Source organism: Balaenoptera physalus (assembly GCF_965194825.1).
Source record: "Balaenoptera physalus genome assembly, chromosome: 19".
NCBI classification, from domain to species: Eukaryota; Metazoa; Chordata; class Mammalia; order Artiodactyla; family Balaenopteridae; genus Balaenoptera; species Balaenoptera physalus.
The window spans coordinates 164668-184519 of record NC_138900.1 but is presented as its reverse complement, the minus strand read 5'-3'; the positions used below and the strand labels follow the sequence as shown (position 1 = coordinate 184519).

The 19852-nt window shown below is 48.0% G+C and overlaps 2 protein-coding genes across 5 annotated transcripts; one reads left to right on the top strand and one right to left on the bottom strand.

Annotated features, from left to right (window-relative positions):
* The first annotated feature begins 760 nt into the window (after positions 1–760).
* ZNF584 (zinc finger protein 584) lies at positions 761–9409 on the top strand. 3 transcript variants are annotated; one of them, XM_082436660.1, is made up of 4 exons: positions 761–957; positions 1161–1184; positions 2063–2189; positions 6898–9409. In XM_082436660.1, exons 1-4 carry the CDS (start codon positions 895–897, stop codon positions 7899–7901), a joined length of 1218 nt encoding a protein of 405 aa, XP_082292786.1. In that variant the 5' UTR covers positions 761–894; the 3' UTR covers positions 7902–9409. The 3 variants fall into 3 exon arrangements, with proteins under 3 accessions (XP_082292786.1, XP_082292787.1, XP_082292788.1); XM_082436662.1 differs by having other exon boundaries at positions 819–957; positions 1161–1264; XM_082436661.1 differs by lacking the exon at positions 1161–1184 and having other exon boundaries at positions 762–957.
* A 1311-nt stretch (positions 9410–10720) lies between these two features.
* Positions 10721–19538, bottom strand: ZNF132 (zinc finger protein 132). 2 transcript variants are annotated; one of them, XM_082436370.1, is made up of 3 exons: positions 19408–19538; positions 17118–17244; positions 10721–13967 (listed from the first exon to the last, which is right to left on the bottom strand). In XM_082436370.1, exons 1-3 carry the CDS (start codon positions 19504–19506, stop codon positions 12037–12039), a joined length of 2157 nt encoding a protein of 718 aa, XP_082292496.1. In that variant the 5' UTR covers positions 19507–19538; the 3' UTR covers positions 10721–12036. The 2 variants fall into 2 exon arrangements, with proteins under 2 accessions (XP_082292496.1, XP_082292497.1); XM_082436371.1 differs by lacking the exon at positions 19408–19538 and adding an exon at positions 19171–19398.
* Positions 19539–19852: the final 314 nt, after the last annotated feature.

Genomic DNA, 19852 nt, shown 5'->3' with positions numbered 1-19852 from the left:
CCCGTGTGCCCTGCGTTGGCAGGAGGATCCCTAACCACTGCGCCACCAGGGAAGTCCTGTAGGGCATTTTTGTCTGAAGGCTTTCCGCAGTGGTTGCCCGAGTAGAACTCTCTGGTGTTGAACTTGCTGCTGCAGACTTTAGAGGTGGGAGATATGACTGAAGGCCTTTCCACACGCCTTACACACACGGGATTTTGCCCCATCATGTATACCTCAGTGGTAAAGAAGGGTTGCTTCTCCTCGAAGGCCTTTCTGTAAGCCATGCATGCATAGGGCGAGTTTTCAGCGTCCGTTCTCATGAGGTTCTGCAAAAGGGATTGCTGAGGTCCCAGCTGCTGGAGACAGGTACGCACTGAGCAGTGCAGCACAGGCTCTGGGACATCCACCCCTCTGCCCACGTCCAACTACTGATCTTCCCGACACCTCCTCAAACTTTGCACTTGAAATGAGTGCATTTCAGTTGCACCTCTCTACCGCCGGGGTCACCTCGGCTCGGTCACCGCGGGTACAGGGCGTGGTGGGACCTCCCCGACTCTCGCGCCTCGCCCGCTCCGCGGGCCGCGGGCCCGGGGAGCCTCCTGTACGCCATCCCCCGCCGCAGCAACCCACTCCCTCCGCCCCGGCGCGGGTCCAAAGGAACTAAAACCGACACTGGAAGTCCCTGCCCCGCCCACGAGGCTCTCCCGGAAACGCCCCCCCTCCTGGGCTGTCATTTGCTACGTCGGCCCGGACACAGTCTGCGACGTCACTTATGGGAAACGTAGTTCGCGCCCGCCCCGAACGAGGTCGCGGGTGACGCGGGCGCAGACTTAACGGAGGCGCACGGGCGGGGCGGGGCGGAGCGGGACTTCCGGCGTTGCCCTGTGGTACCCGTTTTGCCGCCGCCGGTGGTCGATGCGAGCACTTTTGAGGGCAGCGCTCGCACCGCAGAGACCACCCCGGCTGAGAGAAGCGCAGGTACCCTCGCCGCGCCTTTGCATGCGCCGTGACCCCCGGGCATGACTCCCTTTTCCTGAGACTCGCTGTCGTACCCTGAGAACGTCCCGAGGTTGCTCCCAGTCCTCGGGCACATTTTCCTCGGTCGGCCGGAGGCTCCAGCGCGCTGGGCGGGGTGGCGGGTGCGGATCTCAGCTGCCTCCGCTGAAACTCTCCGCCCACAGGTTCCAATGGCAGAGGAGGCGCAGGTGAGTGGGAGGTGCGCCCCAGGCTCTCACCACCCGGATCCCCACCCAGCGGGTCCGGACTCTGAATGAGCCCGTGACAGGTGAGGAAGGCTATGACAGGTGAAGGGACAGTCTATGCAGAGATAGAGAAGAGGAGGGCCGGGGGTCTCGGAGCTCCGTGTGTGGATCCCGGCGGCTGAGGGTTGAAGGGTGAGGAGGTCCTCTGTGCAGAGCTGGGGGTTGTCCTTGGCTGTGGGCCATTGGAGGTGTGGGGTGGACGAGGCAGGATGGGATTGAAGATGCTCTCTGTGGTAGCGCACTGGAGACACACACCACTGTGCACAGTGGAACGCGGGAGTTGCCAGTGGGGTGGACTGGCGAGGCTGTGGTGAGGGTGTGGAGTTGTACCATGCTGCGGTACAGTTATGTGTCTGGCATGCAGGAGGACAGACTGGAGGGCCCTTGGATGATGTACTCAGGCCTAAGAGAGAGAGGAGAACATAGGGGTTTTTCCTTATGAAAGGTGATCTCTGGGACACGGACGGAATTGGCTGGCAGGAAATAGGGTGGGGCCTGAGTGCTTGGCGGGGTACGTAGATGGCATCTCTCTGGTCACCAGCCTGTTGTTGTGGGCTGGATGCAGAATTTAGTAGCAGCATGAAGAAAGAGGCACCAATGGTACTGGGGGCCCTGGGAATCCTCTGAGATAGGGGTGTTAGGAGGAGGGAGGTATGAGGGTATGTGAGGGGTGCGGGCTCAAAGGGAAAGATGATGTCAGTGAGAGATGTGGCAGGACCCTGAGACACAGGTCAAGGGCATGGATGTGTTTCTCTGTTCATATTTTGGTTGGCTTTCTGCCCACTATTGACCCTAAGGCTCAGTTGAATTCATCATTACAGGCCCCGGTGACCTTTGAGGATGTGGCTGTGTATTTCTCCCGAGAGGAGTGGGGGCTCCTTAATTTGACCCAGAGGAGCCTGTACCGTGATGTTATGCTGGAGAACTTTGCACTCATTGGCTCACTGGGTAAGTCTCTCACACTTTCCCTCAGCAAACTGACCACCTCTGCCTTTAATCCATGGGAAGTTCTGTGTATCTTAAAGCCCACAGAGGCTGTGTGCTCTTCCCCTGCCTCTCTCTGAGGAGCCCTGTTGGCAGCCTCAACACCTGTTGCCCTACAGGCTCCTGGAGTAGGGCTTGGGGTTCAGATGTCTACAGTTTGCCTAACAAATCCTATCCAGCTCTTCCTCTTTCTGGCCGCGTGACTTTGCTGAAGCTGTGGGCCCTCTCTGCTCTAGTTTTTGCCTTCTTCCTCCAAAAGAAGTTTTGTAGGGGCCTCCCTGGGCCAGGTGTGAGCCATGAATTTAAATCAGTACATCAATTTGGGCAGGATTGCTGTCTTTTTTTCTTTTTTTTTGTCGCGCTGAGTGGCTTGTGGGATCTTAGTTACCTGACCAGGGGTTGAACCCGCACCCTCGGCAGTGAAAGCGTGGAGTCCTAACCACTGGACCGCCAGGAAATTCCCAGGATTGCCACCTTAATGTATTTCAATCCATGAACATGGGTGTCTTTCTATTTATTTAGCTCTGTAATTTTTTAAAGTGTTTTCAGTGTACAAGGCTAAATTTATTTCTAAATATTTTATTCATTTTGATGCTCTTTTAAGTGGAATTACTTTCTTAATTTCATTTTAGATTGTACATTGCTAGTGTATAGAAATATAATTGATTTTTGTATACTGATCTTGTATCCTGCAACCTTGCTAAACTCATTTATTAGTTCTAATGGTTATTCTTTTTGGTGGATTCCTTGGTATTTTCTCTATATATAATGTCATGTCATCTGTGAGTAGAGATATTTTTACTTCTTCCTTTGCTTAACTGACTTGGCTAGAACCTCAGTACTTTATTGAATATAAGTTGTAAGAGTAGATATCCTTGTCTTGTTCCAGATCTTATGGGAAAAGCGTTCAGTCTTTCACTAATAAGTATGATGTTAGCTGTAGGTTTGTTGCATATGCCCTTTTCAGGGGAGGAAGTTCCCTTCTCTTGTTTGTTGAGGGCATTTACAGAGAAAAGTCGTTAGATTTCGTGCAGTGCTTTTCCATGTCTATTGAAATGACCATGTGATTTTTGTCCTTTATTCTGTTAACATGGTATATTACAGTAATTGATTTTCTATATTCATAAGAGTTATCAATAGTGTAGTTTTCTTTTCTGGTTATGTCTTTATTTGGATTGAGTATGAGGATAATTTTGGCTTCAGTGGATGAGTTGGGAAGTGTTCCCTTCTCTTCTTTTTATGGCACAGTTTGTGAAATATTGGTGTTAATTCTTTTTTTAAAAAAATATATTTATTTATTTATTTTGGGGTGCATCGGGTCTTAGTTGTGGCACACGGGATCTTTCGTTGCGGCACGTGAGCTGCTCTCTAGTTGTGGCACATGGGCTCAGTAGTTGCAGCATGTGGGCTCTGTAGTTGTGGCGCCCAGGCTTAGATGCCCTGCATGTGGCATCTTAGTTCCCCGACGAGGGATCCAACCTGAGTCCCCTGCATTGGAAGGTGGATTCTTAACCACTGGACCACCAGGAAGTCCCCTGGTGTTAATTCTTATTCCTGTGTTATTATTAATCTGTGACGCCATCTCGGCCTAGTTTTTTTTTTTTTTTTTCCTGTGAGGGAAGTTTTGTCTTTTTTTTAAAGTCTATTCAGCTGTTCTGTTTCTTCTTCAGTCGGTTTATCTCTGCTCTTTTTTATTGCCTTCCTTCTTCTAGTTTTGGGTTGCTTTTTTTCTGTTGTTGTTCCTTGAAGTATACAGTTAGGATATTGGTTGAAGATTCTTTTTAAATAATTTTTAATTTATTTTTTAATTGAAGTGTGGTTGATTTACAATGTTTCAGGGGTACAACAAAGTGATTCAGTTACACATATAGAGATCTTTTTTTTAATATGTGTGTTGTGACATAAGAAATATATACTTTGTCTTTGTTCCCAGTTCCTTGGCATGCAGCTCCTAAAACCTTTGGAATCTCTGGAGTGATAAGAGAGTCTTTTGTATGCTAATGGGTTGACGGTGTCTGGGGACCCCTAGATGGTTTCAGGATGGGGGATGGTCACCAGAAAGACCAAGGCATGATTGTAAGGTTGGATTTTCAGCTACTCCCAACCCCTCCTCTCCACTTTCCTACCCTGACCTTTGGGGAAGGGAGAGGGGCTGGAGATTGGGCCAGTCATCAATGGCCAATGATTTAATCAATCATGCCTATGTGATAAAACATCCATAAAAACTCCTAAATGACCAGTTCGGAGAGTTTCTGGGTTAGTGGACACAGCGAGATCCTGGGAGAATGGTGCCATCAAGGGCATGGACACTTCTTACCCCCTATGTCCTCAATCCCCACCCCTGGCATACCTTGGCCTTTTCATCTCTTCCATTGGGCTGTTCCTGAGTTGTATCCTTTAAAATAAATTGGTAATAGTAAGTAAACTCTTTTCCTGAGTTCTATGATCTGTTCTAACAAATTATTGAACCTGAGGAAGAATCAATAATTGTGAGAATCCCAGATTTATAGTCAGTTGGTCAGAAAGTACAGGAGGCCTGGGACTTTCCGTTGATGTCTGAAGTGGGGGCAGTCTTGTGGGACTGCGTCCGTAACCTGTAGGATCTGATGCTAATTCCAGGTAGTTGGTGTCAGAATTGAATTGAATCCTTGAACACCCAGTTGGTGTCAGAGAGCTGGAGAAATGGTATGGAAAAGCCCCCATGCATGTGGTGTCAGAAGTGTTGTGAATAAGACAGCTCAGAGATGTTTCTGTAATTTTCCCTCTAAGCAATACTTTTCCCAATAACTTTTGGTATGTTGTGTTCTCTTTTTCTTTCATCTCAAAATGTTTTGTAACTTTCCTTGTGGTTATTTAGGAGTACTTAATTTAAATTCCATAAATTTGTGAGTTTCCCAGACTCACTGACATAGAGAATAGATTTGTGGTTGCCAAGGGAAGGGGGGGGGGCAGGGGAGGGATGGATTGGGAGTTTGTGACTAGCAGATGCAAACTATTACATATAGAATGGATAAACAACAAGGTCCTATTGTATAGCACAGGGAACTATATTCAATATCCTGTAATAAACCATAATGGGAATGAATTTTTAAAAATTTGTGGGTTTCCCAAATTTCTTTCTGTTGTTGATTTCTGTTTTAATTCATTTGTAGTTAGAGAACATTCTCTATGATTTCAATTGTCTGAAGTCTACTGAGTCTTGTTTTATATCCTAGCAAATGGTCTATTCTGGAGATTGTTCCATGTGCATGTGAGAATGGAGGAGAATATGTATTCTGCTGTTGTTAGGTGGCATGTTCTATAGATGTCTTGGAGGTCTAGTTGATTTTAGTGTTATTCATGTGTTATATCCTTTTTCATTTTCTGCCTAGTGGTTCTATCCATATATGAAAGTTAGAAATTGAAGTCTGTAAATATTATTGTTTGTCTATTTCTTTCTTTAGTTACGTCAGTTTTGCTTCACAGGAGGGTCTTTTTTCAAAAATTGTGGTAAAGCAAATAAACCATGAGATCTACCTTCTTAACACATTTTTAAATGTACAGAAGAGGTTCCAACAAGTATCTACTGTATAGCACAGGGAACTATATTCAGTATCTTGTAATAATCTATAATGGAAAAGAATATATATGTATATTTATATAACTGAATCACTTTGCTGTACACCAGAAACTAATACAACATTGTAAGTCAACTATATTTCAATTTAAAAAATAAATTTTACAAAATGAACATTACAATTGCTTCTCTGACAATTTTTTTTAAAAAATGTACAGAAGAGGTTCATGTTCTAATACTTGGTTTCCTTCCTGGTTGCCATGGTGACATGAGATTCCTGTGGTACGTGTAGGGATGGGTCAGCCTTGATTTGGGCTGGCATCTTATTACCTTTCTACCTCCTAGGCTTTGCATCTTTGAGGTCCCTATGAAGGGTGAGGTGGCCCAAATGAAGGGTGAGGAAGAGCCCTGGGTGCCCAACATGGTGGACATGACTGTGGTCAGCAGAGCAGAGGCCAGGATGGGTCCTGGTCTTGGTGAATGGGGCTAGGGGGTGCCTTGGTTTCAGTGATGGGTATCTGAGTACACTGGCATTTTGGTGCTGGGGCCAGTGTGACCACACCTTATTCCCACCTTTCCTCTCCCCTCTTGTGGACTCACTGTGTGGTCTTGCTATCTCTACCATGGCTCTGGATGACCCACCTCTCTGGCCTCTGTGTCTTGTCGTTTCCTCTCCTCTGTGCCAGTGCAGAGCTGTCCACTGTGACCTCCTGTGTGTGTGATTTGAGATGCGTACATATCCCTCAGTAATACTTGAACACCAGCTGCTGTGTCACAGTCATGTTTTCGTTGGAGTAGACACAGCCTCTTCACAGTGCTTGCTGTCCCCAGCAGCTAAGGCCCTGCCGATACCCTTTGCACAGGAGTGACTTGGAGGCCCTGAATCCCTTCCCTGCACTGCTCCCATCTTTGTGTCCTGGTCCCTGTTGAGGTCTCCCCTATTCTGGGCTCTGGCAGAGCCCTGTTCCGCTGGGCCAGCCCTTCCTCGTCCAGACCTTTCCTGGCAACCTCCTGGCAATTCTGTGGACTCCTTTATGGATGTGTCCGACGTGCACTGGTGATGAAGGTGCCTCTTCCCTCTAAGCCAGCTCTCAGTGACTGACTCTTCTGTCTCAGGTTTTCTGTGTAGACTGCGGGATGAGGAAGCCCCTCCCGAGCAGGTGAAGAGCCACAGAGTCCGCCTGTCAGAGACCCCCTTTCTGTGTGGGGTGTCTGGGAAGGACATCCCTGCCACCTTAGGCTTCCTCCAGCCCCAGGCCACCCACAGAGAGGCGACACCACACAGAAGCACCAAGCGCAAGGCCTTCCCACCCAGCTCCACTCGCCAGCAACAGCAGGGAGCCCATGCCACACAGAAGCCCTTCAAGTGCAGTGACTGCGGGCAAGCCTTCCTGAAGGCCTTCGCGCTCCTCGACCATCTGATCACTCACGCCAAAGAGAGACCCTTCAGGTGCCCAGCAGGTGGAAATGCCCCCAAGGAGAGCTCAACCCTGGTTCATCACCGAAAAACTCACACTGGAGAAACATCCCATGTGTGTAGTGAGTGTGGGAAGGCCTTCAGTTACCCATCTAAACTGAGGAAGCACCAGAAGGTTCATACTGGCATAAAACCTTTCAAGTGTAGTGAGTGCGGGAAAACCTTCAACCGCAAAGATGCACTTGTTCTGCACCAGAGAATTCACACTGGAGAGAGGCCTTACCAGTGCAGCGAGTGTGGGAAGTCCTTCAGCGTTCTGTCTACCCTCATTCGGCACCGGAAAGTTCACATTGGAGAAAGGCCCTATGAGTGCAGGGAATGTGGGAAATTCTTCAAATACAACCATAGCTTCATTCTTCACCAGAGAGTTCACACTGGAGAGAGGCCCTATGAGTGCAGTGAATGTGGGAAAACTTATGTGACCCGCTCTGGGCTGTATCAGCACTGGAAAGTCCACACTGGAGAACGTCCCTACGAGTGCAGCCTGTGTGGGAAAACCTTCACTACCAGGTCCTACCGGAATCGGCACCAGCAGTTCCACACTGAAGAGAGGGCTTATGAATGTACAGAATGTGGGAAAGCCTTTAAACATAGTTCTACCCTCCTTCAGCACAAGAAAGTCCACACTGGAGAAAGGCCATAGGAGGACGGGGATGTGGGAAAACCTTTAGCCATGGCTGGCACCTTGTTCAACATGAAAGGTCTCACTCCAGAAAGGAGATTAAGGAGAGTAGCCATTTGAAAGCTAAACATGTCACACCCCAGCACCCACACTGGGCTGGCGCCAGGTATGTGGGAAGCGTTCAGGAGCTGTGTTGCACTCTCACCTGCCCAGGCTGTTGGCAGTGTTGAGTCACTGCCAGTTTCTGTGACAGAAGCCATCCCACTTCTACCACCTGGCAGGTCCCCTTGGTGTGCATCAGTCACTGTGTGTGCTCAGGGAAGCTGACCTCTGTGTTCCCCACTTGATAAAGGAGAGAATCATGAGTGGTGGAGCCCATAATGGGTCTTATTCCCTCCCCCTCCAACTGATTTAGGTGTGGACATGACCTAGTTCTGGCCAAGAGTAGCTGAGCAGTGTCTGCTGGGGGCTTCCAGGGAAGGTTAACCATTTTCATGGACACTGTTGACACTACATTTGGTCCCTGTCGTGCATTTATCCAACCCTGGAACTGGCTCACACTGCTCTGGAATGTCTGGTAATAAAGGCCTTTTTGTTTAAACCACCCTTAATCTTTGGTATCTGTGTGTGGAAGGATTGAGAACAAAATTGGGCTCATGGATAGAGGGAACAGTTTCTGTGGGGGTCCCTGACTTTTGTCTGCCTCAGTGGGGACAGCAGGATGGCAGAGGACAGCTCCAGTCAAGGTTGGCCTAATTTGCACTGGTGCCTGAGACCTCCAGGGAAAGACTGAAGGGCTTTGTGGATAAATCTTCAGCCTGGATGTCAGGTTTACTTGAGGATCCAGAGCTCACCTGAAGAATGGGGTGGTTGGCATAAGATCCCCGTGTGACTAGGGACAAGCACCTGGGTTCCTTGTTCCCAGGGAATGTTCTGCAATCTCCAGCATTGGTCAGAAGAAGCTGTTTCCAGAATCAGCTCAGAAGCCATGCCCTCTGAAATCGAGAACGTGGAGGTAAGTTCTAGACTGGCCGTAAGTCCTACAGGGGCCTGTTGGAAAGAGTAAGTGGACACAGAAGCACTGAGTGAGGTCATGTGGAGTGGGGAGTCTGGTAAACAAGAGGGTTTGAGCTGGTTCTAAAGAGGCATCCACAAATGTTCCAGGAACCATGGTTTCACAGGGTGCGGCATGCAGAATTTCTCAGGAATTGCAAACCTTTTCCCTGTGTCCAAGGTCACTGTCAGCAAATAACCTACAGGTTTCCTGGATTCTCAGAGCCTTTCCGGGCATGTTCACCTCATGGCCATCACCCTGGGACTGAAAGAAGATCCTGTAGTCCTAGGATGTGGCTTTTGTGACCCAGCTAGTGTTCCTGATGTCTCTGCACACCATGGCTTTGGCTGCTTTGGCTGCCGCTGTCCCAGGGCTCCAGGGAATGAAGTGGTTGAATCAACATATGGATCCAGATCTATGTTTAAAATTTTGGAAACTTTTTTCAAAAGGTAAATAAAATGTCAGTTCAGCGAAACTTGTTATGTGGTTGTAGCTGTGTCCCTGGTCTAGAAATCGTGCTTCATGTCAAGAAGGAAATGTTAGCTGAGAGGTATGTTTGGGGAGAGAGCCACCAACCCCAGACTTGAGGGGCTTTGGGCCATGGTGCTCAGCCAGTACTGTGGGTTGGGGTTGGAAACTGCTGCTTCCTTTAGCTTCAGTGATTCCTCTCAGCCACCCCCTGATGGCAGGAGGGGTCGTGGCCACGCGGGGTGGGACCCTATGGAGTTCTCGCCAGTCTGCTCAATGTCTCTCCAACACCGTAAGGCATACACCCACCCCCAGGCCTGCTCGGGCCCTTTTCCCTGTGTGTAATACTTGTCTGCCCCTGGCGTGGCGGTCTGTGTGGGAGCAGAGTTAGAGTCCAGCTGAGCAGAGTAGGGCTCAGATGACAAACAAGTTGGGGTAGGGTAGACTGAACCAAACTCCTCACCCCAGCCAAAAGGGCCGGCATGATCTGTTTCCTGACCTCTTGGCCTTCTTCTCCTCTTCATGGGCCACTGGGTCTCCTCATTGTTCATTCCTGCCTGGGGCCTCTGCACTGCGGTTCCCTCTGGCTGGAATACCCTTCCCCTGGAGTCACCTCCTCAGCTCTTCCCAACCACTTTGTCACCTCTGCTTCATTTCCTTCATAGCTCCAGCCACCCTGCAATGACGCTGCTTTAGTCTGTTTGCATGTTAAATTTCTGTACTGCACATCAGATGGAGATGAAATGTATCTACCACAGAGCTCAGGCAAGAGCCTGGCACACAGTAGGACCCCAGGGAATGTTTGGCTGCTCTGAAGGACTGTGCTGGGCCCAGACCACAGCCCCGTCATCAGAGCTGACTCTGGGGAGGGAGAAGGTAGGACAGCACAGGGAAATAGTAGTACGTCCCCCTTCCTGCACTCCCTGAGTGCTTACACACCTACCCCAGGCTGTGTAAACTGCTGCTGTGCTCTGGAGACTGAACTCACCCAGCAGGGTCAAAACCCATAGGGGCCCTCCTGCATGAAAACTGACATTCTAGTAGGTGATGTAGACCAAATGTTGTGTCCCCCCAAAATACACAAGTTAAAACCTACCCCTCAATGTTTTGTATTTGGAGGTGCGGGCCTTTGGGAGATGATTAGGTCATGGGGGAGGAACCTTCATGAATGGGATTAGTGCCCTCATAAGAGACCCCCCCTGAGAACTCCCTCTCTCCTTCCACTGTGTGAGGACACAGAAGACAGCTATTAACCAGGATCCTCACCAGACACCAAATCTGCTGGCACCGTGATCTTGGATTTTCCAGCCTCCAGAACTGTGAGAAATTTCTATTCTTTATTAGCCACCCAGTTTATGGTATTTTTGCTCTGTCAGTTGGAATGGACTAAGACACGGGGAGACAGACATCCCTTAAGAAACCACACAACTGGCAACTGTGAGCAGGGCTGTGGAGGGGCCCCAAGTGTGTCGATGAGGCCCCTCCGGATGTTCCGCATTTCTGTCTCCTGGGGGCTCAGATGACCTCTGCAATTGGCTTTTACCTTTTAGTGAAGGGAAGAAGTTATCATGGCTTGTATTCGTCATGGCTGATCCTTTTGTTGTAACTTTTTAAAAATTGAGCATTTAATGATTCTTTTTTACACTCTAGGGCTTATTCATATTTCACCAGTATACATGGAGACACACACACACACACACACACACACACAGATATTTCTCCCTTGGTACTGTTTTAGGTATATTCCACATGTTGTGATACGCTCTGTTTTCATTTTCATTCAAAATACTTTCTAATTTTTCTTTTGATTTCATCTTTGACCATGGATTATTTATAAGTGTGCTATTTAGTTTCCAAGTGAGGGTTTTCCACACATCATACTATCCTTGATTTCTTATTGAATTCTCTCATAGTCAGGGTCCATACTTTGTATTATTTCAATTCTTTTCCATTTATCAAGCCTTGTTTTGTGGCCCAGAAGATGCTCCATTTTGGTAAATGTTCTATGTGCCTGTGAAAAGAATGTGTATTCTGCCTTTATTGGACAGAATGTTCTATAAATGTCAATTAGGTCAAGTTGGTTGGCAGTGTTGTTCGTCTTCTATGTCCTTACTGATTATCTGGGATGGATGTGGACATCTCCAACTATAATTGTGGATTTGTCTATTTCTCCTTGCAGTTCTATCAGTTTTTGCTTCATGTACCTTGAAGCACTGTTAGGTACGTTAACGTTTAAGACTGTCATGTGTCTTGATTAATTAATCTCTCAACTGGCATGGGGTTAGTTCATTCCTTAACCCTCTCAGAGGCAATGGGAATGAAGCCATTCTAGTGAGCCTAGGACAATCCCAACACCCTCCAGGAAAGGAGAAGGGAGGCACAGGGAGGTGTTCTCTCCATGTATATGAAGGTGACTGCTGCAAATATTTGGATCCAGGCAGCTAGAAAGAGGTTTATGCTCCAGAGGCGAGACAGTGCTGCCTGGGTTCCTGGGCTGCTCAGAAAGGGCAGAGTAGCTTCTGAAGGCTCTTCCACATTAGTGACCCATTAGGTAATTTCTCTGTGGGTATTCTGCTGCATGAAGTTTGAGTGGCTGAAGACTTTCTCACGAAGATCATTTCTACAAGGCTCCACTCAGGTATGAATCCTCTTATGCTGAGCAAGGTTGCAGAGGCGGCTGAAGATTTTCCCACAGTGGCCACACTCGTAAGTCCTTTCTCTGGTGTGAACTATCTGGTGTCGAACAAGTGTGGATCTTTCACTAAAGGCTTTCCCACATTGGCTGCATTCATAGGGCCTTTCTTGTGTGTGAACCCTCTGGTGACGAACCAGGTGAGAGTTATTGCTGAAGGCTCTCCCGCATTCACTGCACTCATAAGGCCTTTCCCCGGTGTGAACTCTCCAGTGATAAATGAGGCTGGACTTGCGGCTAAAGAACTTCCCACATTCAGTGCACTCATAAGGCCTTTCTCCAGTGTGAACTTTCTGATGTTTAATAAGAATGGAGTTTTGGCTAAAGAATTTCCCACATTCACTACACTCATAAGGCCTTTCTCTTGTGTGAACTCTCCAGTGCTCAATGAGACTGGAACTGTGAGCAAAGGCTTTTCCACATTCGTTGCACTCGTAAGGCCTTTCTCCAGTGTGAATTCTCCAGTGCTGAATCAGGCTGGAGTTGCGACTGAAGGCTTTTCTACATTCACTGCACTCATAAGGCCTTTGACCAGTATGTACTTTCTGGTGCTGAATGAGGGTGGAGCTATTGCTGAAGGCTTTCCCACATTCACTGCATCCAAAAGGCCGTTCTCCGGTGTGAACTTTCTGATGTCGAAGGAGGTGAGAGCTTTGGTTGAAGTCTCTTCCACATTCACTGCATTCAAAAGGCCGTTCTCCAGTGTGGACCTTCTGATGCTGAGCAAGGTTGGAGTTATTGTTAAAAGCTCTCCCACACTCATTGCACTCATAAGGCCTTTCTCCAGTGTGAACCCTCCAGTGCTGAATGAGAGCAGAGCTGCGGCTGAAGGCTTTGCTACATTGATTGCACTCATAAGGTCTTACTTGGGTGTGCACTTTCTGGTGCCGAAGGAAATTGGAGCTTTGGCTGAAGGCTCTTCCACATTTGCTGCACTCAAAAGGTCTTTCTCCAGTGTGAACTTTCTCATGCCGAGTGAGGTGTGACCTGTTATTGAAGGCTTTCCCACATTCACTGCATTCATAAGGCCTTTCTCCTGTGTGGATTCTCTGGTGATGAACAAGTGTGAGTTTGTGGCTAAAGGTTTTCCCACAGTCACTGCACTCATAGTATTTTACTCCAGTATGAAATTTCTGGTGCTTCCTCAGCTTAGATGGGTGACTAAAGGCCTTGCCACACTCCTTACATATGTGAGATGTTTCTCCAGTGTGAAACTTTTGGTCATTAACAAGAGTTGATTTCTCCTCTAAGGAATTTTCAACTCTTGGGCATCTAAATTGTATCTCTTCAGAGTGAGTTCTCAGGTGGTTGAGGAGGACAGAACTCTTCTGGAAGGCTTTTCCGTAGTCACTGCACTTGAAGGGCTTCTGTGAGGCATGGACTTCTAGGAGCTGCCCAAGACTGGAAGGATGTGGTAAGGCCTCCCTGCACTTTGTGCTGCTGTGTGGCTTCCCACTGCCATCTCTGTTTGGGTGCTGGAGGAGGTCATGGCCGTCCGAGACATCCTTACCACCTAACCCACATATAAAGGGCTCCTCTGATAGACAGACTATTGAGCTCTTCACAAATAAGTCCCTGTCCTTGTCCCATTTGAAGGGCTTTTCTCCACTGTACTCCTTCTGATGCTGGTGAAGGTTTGCACCAAACCAAAACTCTCTGCCACATGCTACACGTGTGTAGGGAGTCTCCTCAGCGTGTGTTCCTTGATGTACATCCAGGTGCAAAATGTCTTTCAAGAATGGGTCACACGTGTCACAACTGTCAGCCTTCTGGGTGGAAGGATGTGCACTGAAAATCCTGACCTGTGACACCACATCTACAGAAGCATCCTGCTTGGAATGTACCTCCTCATTTTCCACTCCATGCCAACAACCTGAAAGCCGAGAAATTTCTGGTTACTGAGTGTTCCACTTAGTGGAAAGGGTGACTTCATTAGAAATATGTGATTGACACATACAGAAATGGGCCCAAGGGTTTGTTGATAGGCCAAGGGGGCCAGAGTAAGAGTGAAAGGCTCACTGTGCAGGACAGGGCCCAGCAAGCCACAGAGTAAAGGGGCCTCACCGGAGGCATGGACACAGAGGCAAAGAACTTGAAAAGACATTTCTCAAAGAAAGATAAATATACACAAATGGCCAATAAGTACGTGAAAAAATGCTCAACAGCATTAGTCATTAGAGAAATGCAAACTCAAACCACAATGAGATACCACCCCACTAGGATAGCTATAAGAAAAAAGATAGTAACAAGTTGTTTATGAGGAAGTAGAGAAATTGGAACACTCATACACTGCAGTGGGAATGTAAAATGGTGCTGCTAATTTGGGAAACAGTTTGCAAATTCCACTGCTATGTATCTACCCAAGAGCAACGAAACATATCTACACAAAAACTTGTACCTGAACGTTCATAACAACCATAATTTTTGTAACAGTCGAAAAGTGGAAACAAGCCAAATGCCCATCAACTGATGAATGGATTAAAAAACTGGTATATCGATACAATGGAATATTATTCAGCCATAAAAATGAACAACATATTACTGATATGTGCTGCAACATGGATGAACCTCAAAAACATTATGCTAAGTGAAAGCCAGTCACAGAAAAATGTATATTGTATGATTCCATTTGTATAAAATATCCAGAATAAGCAAATCTATATAGTCAGAAAGTAGATTTCTGGTTGCCTAAGACTCAGGAGGAAGGGATGAGGGGGGATGGAGAGTGACTGCTAAAGGCTACAAAGTTTTACTTTAGGTAATGAAAATGTTCTAAAATTAGAGTATGGTGATATTTATTTATTACCTCTAATTTTTAAAAATTTTAATTGAAGTATGTTGTGTTAATTTATGCTGTACAGCACAGTGATTCAATTACACATATATGTACAATTCTTTTTCATAGTCTTTTGCATTATGGTTTATCACAGGATATTGAATACAGTTCCCTGTTCTATACAGTAGGACCTTGTTTATCCATCCAATATGTACTAGTGTGCATCTGCTAATCCCAAACTCCCAATCCATCCCTCCTCCAACTCCCACCCTTTGCAACCACAAGTCTGTTCTCTATATCTGTGAGTCTGTTTCTGCTTCATAGATATGTTCATTTGTGTCGTATTTTAGATTCCACATATAAGTGATATCACATGGTACTTGTCTTTCTCCTTATGACTTACTTCATTTAGTATGATAATCTCTAGGTCCATCCACGTTGCTGCAAATGGCATTATTTCATTCTTTTCTAAGGCTGAGTAATATTCCATTGTATATATACACCACATCTTCTTTACCATCTGTTGAGGGACATTTAGGTTGTTTCCATGCCTTGGCTATTGTAAATAGTGTGGCTGTGAACATTGGGGTGCATGTATCTTTTCGAGTTTTCTCTGGATATGTGCTCAGGAATGGGACTGTTGAATCATATGGCAACTCTATTTTTAGTTTTTTAAGGAACCGCCATACTGTTTTCCATAGTGGCTGCACCAATTTACATTCCCACCAACAGCGTAGGAGGGTTCCCTTTTCTCTACACCCTCTCCAGCATCTGTTATTTGTAGACTTTTTAATGATGGCCATCCTGCCCAGTGTGAGGTGGTACCTCATTGTAGTTTTCATTTGCACATCTCTAATAATTAGTAACGATGAGCATCTTTTAACGTGCCTATTGCCCATCTGTATGTCTTCTTTGGAGAAATGTCTATTTAGGTCTTCTGCCCATTTTTCGTTTTCTTTTTCTTAATTTATTTTATTTTTATGTATTTTATTTTTGGCTGTGCTGGGTCCTTGTCACTGCACATGGCCTTCTCTCTGGCCGCAGCGAGGGGGGGGCCACTCCTTGCTGCGGTATGCAGGCCTCTCATTGCGGTGGCCTCTCTCCAGCTGCGGAGCACGGGCTCCAGGCATGCGGGTTCTAGCATTTGTGGCACACAGGCCCAGCAGGTGTCTGCCCATTTTTCAATTGGATTTTTTGTTGTTGTTGTTACTGAATTATATGGGCTGTTTGTATACTTTGTAAATTAAACCCTTGTCAGTTGCATCATTTGCAAATATTTTCTCCCAGTCCGTAGGTTGTCTTTTTGTTTTGTTTATGGTTTCCTTTGCTGTGCAGAAACTTGTAAGTTTCATTAGGTCCCATTTGTTTATTTTTGTTTTTTTTTCTATTGCCTTGGAAGACTGACTTAAGAAAACTGGTACGATTTATGTCAGAGAACATACTGCCTATGTTCTCTTCTAGGAGTTTTATGGACTATGGTGATATTTATACAATGAGAACATATGAAAAGCCGCTAAACTGTACACATTAAAAAGGTGAACGTGGGACTTCTCTGGTGGTCCAGTGGTAACGAATCCACCTTCCAATGCAGGGGAGACGGGTTCGATCCCTGGTCAGGGAACTAAGATCCCACATGCTGTGGGGCAACTAAGCCCGTGTGCCACAACTACTGAACCTGTGAGCCTCAACAAAACAGCCTGCGTCCCACAAACTACAGAGCCCACATGCTCTGGAGCCTGCGTGCCACTAGAGAGAAGCCTGTGCACTGAAACAACGAGCCTGCATGCTGCATCAAAGATCCCACTTGCCTCAACTAAAACCCGACACAACCAAAAAAAAAAAAAAAAAAAGGTGAATGTTATGATATGTATCAGTAAAGCCATTAAAAAAAAAAAGTCTCTGGGGGAAGGGGCAGAACCTAGGCATGGCCCCACACTAGGTCACCCCGCCAGGAACTGGTCAAGCTCAGTGGGATCCTTTAGGCAGACCAGAATGCCTGATCCCCAACCTCTTCTCCCACAAGGCCTCTGTGGGACATAACAGCTATTAGGATTGCTCATCAGGCTGCTCAGGGAGAAACAGGGGGAGTGCATACAGCTCAGTCCCAGCACTCACAGCACCTACAACAGGAAACCTGAGAAGGAAGCAGTGTCCATGGTCCAGATTTGGGATGAACAGAGCTTTCTATGGGGAGAAGGCATAAGGCAGATGCTGGCCACCAGGCTGGGCAGGGCATAAGGGCCTTACCAAGTGAGGTCATGAGCTCCAAGTTCTCCAGCATCACACTGTGGTACAGCTGCCTTTGGGCTGCATCAAGGAGCCCCCACTCCTCCTTGGAAAAGTGCACGGCCACATCCTCAAAGGTCACCAGACTCTGCAATGATGAGACAGCTAAGCCAGGGGGCCAATAGGTAGGCTGAATAACAAATAGTCAAATGGGCACATCCAGGCCCTTGACCTGTGACTCAGAGTTCTGCCACATCTACCACTGGCATCTCCTCTTCTCATGACCCCCTCAGTCCATCCTCCCCTCATCTACCTGCAGCTCACCCCCCTCTTCAGGCCCTCACCTCAGAGAAGACAACAGGTGCTGGCACCACTGGTGTCCTTCTCTCCTCATAGTCCCACTGGCCACTTTATCCAGACCAAACCAAACAAGAGGAACAAATGGAAGGTGGATAGATGGATGCTGTTTCAGCTCTAGGTTGGCACACAGCCCACTTCCCCCATTGGACAATTTCCCTTGTGTCCTCCAGGTCACACCTCCCAAATATAAGAAAATTTGGGCTCTCTTTTTTTCCTTAAGCCTCTAGTACCAGGGCTCATTCCCTTACCTTGTACACATAGGACCATACCTTCCTCATATCTCCACTCCCCACACCCCGCAATACCATCGCCCCTCTCCCTGGCCACACCACAAGCATCTCCCTAGTGTACCCATATACCACTATGTACATAGCTTGTCGACAAAGGCAAGCAAAATCCAATACTAACCTTGCACTGCCCTTGATTGCCAAAACTTCCCACTGACAGAGAGAGCCCTCACTCCTCTATTTAATGCCTCCCTTCTTTGCTCTGTTGCTTCAACCTTGCACCCCAGAACCATGAGTAAGATCTCAAACACCCTTATTCTCTTCCAGCTCTGACCTTGCACATGCTGTCCCTTCACCAGTCATAGCTGTCCTTGCCCTTCCTAAATACACGAATCCCAGACCCGATGGCCCCCACTCTTGGCTTAGGTACTCTTAGCTTGGGCTGACCCTTTATGTCCCTGCTACTCCAATAGCCTGACAAAACCCCCTGGACCCAAGGAGGATGGCCACAAAAACCTGGTGAGCTGTAGAGAGGTAAAACAATCTAACCTCGGGCCCCTCTGTTATCCTACCTGTTACTTCCATGCTTCATTTTTTCATCCCAAGTCTACACTCTACTCAGAGGCTTGGTCATTATCCTGAACCCAGCTCACAGCTGCACACAGTGTCTAAGCACAAGCCTCCACCCCTTAGATGTCTCCAGCCTGGACCCGGCAGAAAGCACACTTGGCACCTCAATTTGGCAGTCTCTGGGACATTGTCTTTTAATATTTATTATTTATTTAGGCTGCGCCGGGTCTTAGTTGCGGCACGCAGTATCTTTAGTTGTGGCATTTGGACTCTTAGTTGTGGCATGTGGACTTCTTAGTTGCGGCATGAGGACTCTTAGTTGTGGCACACATGTGGGATCTAGTTTCCCGACCAGGGATCGAACCTGGGCCCCCTGCATTGGGAGCACAGAGTCTTACCCACTGGACTACCAGGGAAGTCCCTCTGGGCCATTTCAAATACAATAAGGCCAAAACCCAACTCTTTATCTTCCCTCTGAAATCTACTTGCACCAACTTCCACATCTGGAAAACCTGTCAGGGTCAACCAAGATACCTCATTGCCACACATCAGGAAATCTAGTCCGTCCTACTCAAAAAGCACATCCAGGAACCAACCACTTGTCCTACCTCACAGGCACCTCTAAGAGCACACACCTGGACTACCGCAGTCTCCTCCTCAATGGTCTTCCTGCCTGCAACCGCACCCCACCTCCCAGTCGCTTCTCCACCCAGCATCCAGAGGGAGCTTGTTAAGATCTGAGTCAGAACACCTCCCTCCTCTGCTCTACACTTCCTGTGACTCGCATCACACTGCGAAGAGAGGCCCCAGCACCTCACTCTGCTATTCCAGGCCTGCCTCCAGGTCCCCTGCTCGTTATTTCCACCAGACGAAATGGAGACCTGTGGTTTCCCTGAACACTTCCACCTTATACTCACCTCCAAGCAACTGGCACATACTGATCCCTGTGCTAGGGGCACCTTTCCAGACCTTATCCCACATGATCCGCTCCATATAACCTCTGACCTAGGTTCCGGATGCTAGGACAAAGTGACTCTCAGGGCCCCAGACTCATGTGCAGGTGAAGAATTTGGGACACCACCATTCTCTAACGGGCTCCAGGCTCAGGAAGGCGGGGATCCCAGCGGGTGAGGACCTGTGCACCCGCCACTCACCTGCGCCGGGTCCATCTGCGACGCTGCAGGCCCGGTCACAACCTGTGGGCTGGGCGGGGCCCTGCCAGGCGGCGACCGGGACGAGCCCAGCGGGCTCATCCAAACCCCCACACCCACTGGGTGGAGTGACCGCAGGCTGACGGTCTCACTCAAGGCCTTTGTTTTCCCCAGTATGATATAGGAGCTGTCTCCCGGGAATGTGGGACGAAAGCGGGGCGCGGAGACTCTCTGCGTCCGTTCCACTTCCGGGAAAACCGAGGCTCAGGAAGGAAGGGCCGTCAGCCGAGGGTAAAAGTGACTGCCAAGATGCGATGACGGTTCCAGCACGTCCCCCCCCCACCCCGGCCCCCTTCGCCGCACTTCCCAGCGACGGTCTGCGCATAGCCCCACCCGCCGCAAAACGAAGACTGCAATGGCCGCGCCGGAAGTCCCGCCCCACCCCCTG